This window comes from Artemia sp. Qi Xiang Cuo, chromosome 10, assembly GCF_049724085.1.
Source record: "Artemia sp. Qi Xiang Cuo chromosome 10, ASM4972408v1, whole genome shotgun sequence".
Taxonomy (NCBI): Eukaryota; Metazoa; Arthropoda; class Branchiopoda; order Anostraca; family Artemiidae; genus Artemia; species Artemia sp. Qi Xiang Cuo.
Genome location: NC_142803.1, coordinates 71,313,046 through 71,319,045, shown reverse-complemented (window position 1 = coordinate 71,319,045; position 6,000 = coordinate 71,313,046). Strand labels below are relative to the sequence as shown.

The window sequence follows — 6,000 nt, the reverse complement described above, 5'->3', positions numbered from 1 at the left end:
ATAAAAAGGTTATTCATAATTTGTTTTGTAGAGTGAAGAAGAGAGCGGTAGTGAGTGTGTAGAAACGTTTTGGTACGGGCCTATAGGTTTTAAACTGCTGGGGAAAGGTGACTCAAGTACCTGCACTTCACACAACATATCAATAGAATTAAGAAGTTCAATTGGGATGATTAGTTTGTTTTAACTGATAAGGAAACTTGGTTACGGATGAGGACAATGGATTTCTGAATATCTGATGATGCTTTTTGGAGAGTCATAGGGGTGAAATGAACTAATTTGTAGTTCATGTAACCTGATACAAATTTTTTTAGCCGGAACTAGGGTTCAGCAAACGCGGGCTTTTCAGTCAAGACTATTCACCCCTTTTCCTTTTAACTCACTCTGTGAGATGAACAGAGCTGCTTAATTGGTTGCTTCTGATTTATCTTGAATCTCCTCAGAATTTTTGCAGTAAATCTTTTGATTCTAGAAGTTGAAATATAAGCGGATATAAATTGAGTTCTGCACACATACTTTGTGTGAAGGTATGGTAAGCTAGAACCTTAGCTGATAGTGAGATTTTGTGGTGTTTGAAGCACTTTAACAGTTTACCTTGCCTTACGAACGGTTAACGAGAAGTTACGAACGCTTAACGCCTTGCCATCTACTTCTTCTTTTAAGCGAATATTTAAAAAAACGAAATAAATTTCAATTCAAAAATGGCAAAAGTCTGTCAAAAAGTCAAGCAAAAGCAGCCTCAGCTTCCTGTACTTTCATGTTTACTTCATTGCACTTTTTAATTTTTAGTTAGAATATGAATGTGTTTGCAGAAGTTGGATAAATAAGGGATTTATTCACATCCAGAAGCAACATGTGAATAGTTTGGGAGTATTAGCCACTTCCCCCCTTGAAAATTCCTCCATGAGTAATCCTAAGAATTGACTTTCCAGCCAATCTTTCAATCAGACTTCACATATACCCTTCCTAAAAATTCATAAGCTACTGGCAATGTAGTTAGCCTAGTCTATTTGCAAGTTTAACCTTGTGGCAAGTGTATTCAACCTATCTTTTGACACAAATAATCATTGTATAACATTTTGATCATACTCTAAGGCTGTAATTTATATAGAAGTTACCCTTGCAGCCTGGATTATTTAAATAGGGTAAAGGCACTAATGATTCAACAGTGCAATTTGGAACCACTGTAAAAATTTTCCTTCAAAACCGGATAACTGCTTAGTCTTAACTTAGAGCAACATCTCTTGAAGCCATCATTATATTTTGACAATGCAAAACATGGACACTTTATCCAATACATCCAGATAAAAAAGAATAATCAATTCAATCAGTTTCCTGTTTTCGACACAAAATTAGCTCCCATAAATTTTTGGTACTGGTGCATAATACAGAAACCTTTATATACTGTACAAGGAAACCTGTCAAACAAGCTAATCTCAAGAGACTGCTATACATAAATGACTGCAAAGCCCTGGTTTTTCAATGAGTTACAATATTTAAACAATTGTTTTTTGGGGTTTAAGGGGGGAAAATGTACCTAGGTTAGGTTAGGTTAAATATTTAAAATATGCTTTGCTTTACCCCCCCCCCCCCTAATGTGCAAATATATAGCCCAAATTTGGGCAAAGTTCTACGAAATCATATTATTGAGTTAGGACAAAAGTGAATACACCATTCAATGCCTTTTTTTTATGCTGATTACGAATATAATAAGCATTTCCAACAGAAATGAATTTCAGCCCCCCCCCCCCTATATATGCCAATTCAGGGTAAGGTTTGGTATATATTGGGGGGGGGGGGCTGAAATTCATTTCTGATAGAAATGCTTATTATATTCGTAATTAGCATAAAAAAAGGCATTGAATGGTGTATTAACTTTATTCCTAACTCAATAATATGATTTTGCAGAACTTTACCCAAATTTGTTTATAAACTGTTATATATTCATCCTATTTTATTTCATTAGCATTAACCAAACTTGACTTTTTAGAAATGTTTGTATAATGCACCAGTACCAAGTTTTTTGGCTATGTAATTTTCAAACTGGAATTGCTTGGTTATTTTTTCTTTAAAAAGGTTGGGATCAGCACCAGTGCATCCAGATACATCCAATTGTCTCTAAAATGTAGCCACATTGGCTTTTTCTTGATAGAATTAAACTAAAATGGCAGCAAATATTATATTAATGAAACTGTGTTCCAAGTTTCAAAATTTTTTGTCTAATGTAGTGGCCAACTAAAAATGTTCCTTCAGCCAAATTCAAACATATAATATGGCTTCTATTATGATATTCATCTCTTTTGAGAATGTCTTACGATAGCAATGTCAAAACCTTTTACAGACAACAACAGACCCTGTCAAAATATTGGTGACTGCGTCAAAACTTCACTGAACATGTAAAACAGATGAGAAACAGTTTGTGTCGAAATCCGAGGGTTCTCTGACAAAAACAGTTATTAACTTTACAAGTGCTTTCTCAACAACAAGAAATTTGGTGATTATTATTATTTTTAATAGTATTTCTAGAAATCTTTGCTGGAGTGTTGAAGCTAAAAGGAAGTGGGTCATTCCAGATAGCGTTTGGAGATGCTATTCTTGTGGCATATACGCAACACTATGAAAAAAAGAAATGAGTCATATGACATAGGTGACACAATTACACTCCATATGATTGTCCAATTTTGATCCTATACTTGAGAGGATTTTTCACTTTTTTGCTTCCACTATCTGAATAGTGTTTTATATGTTTATACATTAAACAAAGTTGAAGAGAAACAAAGAAATAAAGTAAAAAGAATAGGCATGTTGAATGCACCAGGATCCACCAACAAGCATCCCCCAAGTATTTTGACACATGTTGAATTGGGCATCAAAAACAGATAATTTTTTGTTCTGTCAAATTTGTAGATGAAAATACTCCTATTTAAGAAAATGGGAGTTTTGTACCCTTTTCTATAAAGCTTCTAATCAAACAATTAGATTCTTAGATGTTTTTCCTACATACTGAAATCCTTTTCAAACCAAAAGTCTTTAAATTAAGCCTTCCAGAGTAAAAAAAAAGTTTTTTTTTACAAAAACTGTTGAATCATTGGTGCCTTTACCTTATAGGCTAGCCTAATTATTCTACTTTACAACAATTGTGTTAGATCAAATCTATCCAAGTTTTAGTGTGTTTATGATTTGGCCTACTTTGTTCCATCTTTAACACCCCATATTTAAGATTGTTTTCCAAGATTAGGCTCTACTATTGGCTATTAATGCATTTAAAGTAATCAGCATTGCTTGTGGATCAGTATTTCATTCTATATAATCAAATATTTTTTTAGACAATTCCAATGGTAAGATAGTCCACATTTTAGGTGCTATAGATTAGATTTTACAGTAATTTAATTATTAAAGTAGTGAGAATTTGGGATATCTTAGAAAGTATTTGAGGAAGATGAATAAAACTCATGAATTATATCCAGAGCATTGATGATTCCCTAGATGGGTATTTTGATGTACCTATGTATATCCTTTCTTTTAGGCCCTATCTTTTGATGATCTATAAAAGTGAAACCTTGAGAGGCAGAGGTGCTCAAATGAGGCTCTAGGGCATTATATTTCTGTGCTGAATTTTGATTTATAAGGTTCTAAAGATTTGAGCACTTTATTCTTAAGTATAAATACAAAATTCTTGATTTGACCTTAAATTTTGCTGATATGTGAAGAATCATATTTCCAAAAACTAAAAAAAGATAATGAAAAAAACTCAAAACCCAAATTTCTTTCAAAATCTATCATTTGAGCAATCTTCTGATCCCAAGATATAAGGAAAGGGTAGAGATAGTAACTTGATAAACACACTCCATAAGCTCCTGGATTCATTCCTAAAATTTTTATTTGCCTAAGTCAACTGCATTCCAAGATAGCAAGAAGCCTCTCAACTACAAATTTACCAATTTAGTAGCCTAACATCATAGAATTTCAGCTCTTCCTAAGGAAACACTATGCTAAAAATAAAGCTGTACCATTTATTATTATTATTATTATTTTATTTATAACCCACTGTACAATAAATGTAAAATAGTGGAGTAATACAAACACAAAAAAAAAAAGAAAAAGAACAGCGACAATCTAACCACAAATATAATCACTAATAAAAAAAACAGATGAGACTGTGATGTGGGCCCAACCGAAAACTAGCATCCTGACTGATCTTTGCTTGCACCATTTCAAGCGAGGACAGAATTTTTGTTGCACCATAACGACCAACAAGTCGCCTATTGCGCACAGCAAGCGGCAAATATAATAGGAACTTACAATATCTAAAATAATTAACCTTCATTTGTTTCAGATCATGCTTAGTAAAAATTGGATACAGCCCAGAAGCGGATAAAATCGCATGGTCACAGAAACTACAGTAGAGTTTAGCAAGACCACGCCTATTAAAACGTCCACGGTTTGCAACAATTTTCCCATAACCAGCTTTAAGCTTATCCTTATAATCACAAATAAATTTACGTCGGATACTTCCTACGGATTCACAAATGGAAATACCAAGCCATTTAATAACAGGGACCCTAGGTACCATAAAGGTATTGCAAGCAAGGGGAGTAGCAGGGGGATTAACAGCGTTGAAGAGTAAATATTCACATTTCAAAGTATTTAATGATAGGCCTATTTCACTAAGCATAGATCCCACCATGCTAACATTCCATTCAAGCCTCCTTTTGGAACGACTAATCAAGAGGAGGTCATCAGCATATGCTAAATAAGACACTTCCGAAAAACCAAAAAAACAACTGGAGGGAATCTTATTAATCACACTCGAAATACAAGCATTAAAAATATAAGGCAAAAGAACTCCTCCTTGCCTAACCCCGCTTTTAACAGGAATATTTCCAAAAACACATCCATTCGATTTCAATCTAACATATGAATTCGAATACCAAAAACGTAGCAGAGAAATAATTGATGGGTTTATACCAAGCTGATGTAAAGAATAAAAAGCCTGAGGGTGCACAACACTGTCATAAGCTTTAGATGTCTAAAGCACATATTTGTAATGATTGACCTTTCGTTTGTGCATCCTTAAAAAGGAGAGCAAGCACCCAATGTGCATAATGACAAGAAATCCCCTTTCTAAATCCAAACTGATTAGCATCATAATTCACAAAATCAATAATATAAGGAAGAAGCACATATTCAAAAAGTTTGCTAATATTGCAGGTGACAGTAAAAGGCCTATAAGAATCACATTTATTTACATCTTTTCCTCTCTTTACAATTGAGGTAACAGTACCACATAGGAAACTATCAGGCACTAAAGAACAACAAAGACACATTTGAAAAAGTAGCTGCAAATGTTTTACTAGGTCCCGAGAATCTTCCCGTAAATGAAAAATGCTTATACCATCAATATCAATAGACTGAGACTTCAGCTGCCTGATCGATTCAGTAATTATATCAGCTGACACAGGAAGGACGTTCTTTTGTTGCATTTTTTCGGGAAGGCACTTAGCAAGGAGTTGGGAATATCGGCTATGTACAGCGAAATTAACACGGGAAAAAATATTAGAATAATGTTGGATCCAAGCTGATTGCGGAATATTATCACTCTTATAATCAGTAAACTTAGAAGAATTTGTCACAAACTTCCACTCTTTCGAACTGTTTGAAAAATTAACTCCAGCTTCACGAACGGACCGCAGTTGTCTTTTATAAGCCGTTTTCGTTTTACGTTTAATATCAAAAACAGTACCACGAGAGGGACGCCCACAAGCAATCCAAATACGTAACCATAGCTTGGCCTGATTTTTCACTTTTTTCAAAAGAGGGTCATAATTCCAAACAAACTTTCGCGTGTTGGACCGAATACTTTCAATTGGGACAGCTACTTGTTCGGTTTTTTTCAAACATAAAATAATTTGATGATAATACATATTCAATTGCAAACGAGCACTAGGTGAGCTAACTCCACAACAGAGGAGGTTATAAGGCACATTAATGGTACTCAGCAGG

The 6,000-nt window shown here is 34.1% G+C and overlaps 1 protein-coding gene across 1 annotated transcript in view; it reads left to right on the top strand.

Annotated features, from left to right (window-relative positions):
* The first annotated feature begins 675 nt into the window (after positions 1-675).
* The window catches only part of LOC148948124 (uncharacterized), a 108,411-nt gene continuing 103,086 nt past the window's right edge, over positions 676-6,000 (top strand). Inside the window, exon 1 of the mRNA XM_089096103.1 lies at positions 676-746. Within this exon, the coding sequence (XP_088952229.1) occupies positions 699-746 (48 nt within the window). The 5' untranslated portion in view covers positions 676-698. The remainder of the gene's footprint in view (positions 747-6,000) is intronic.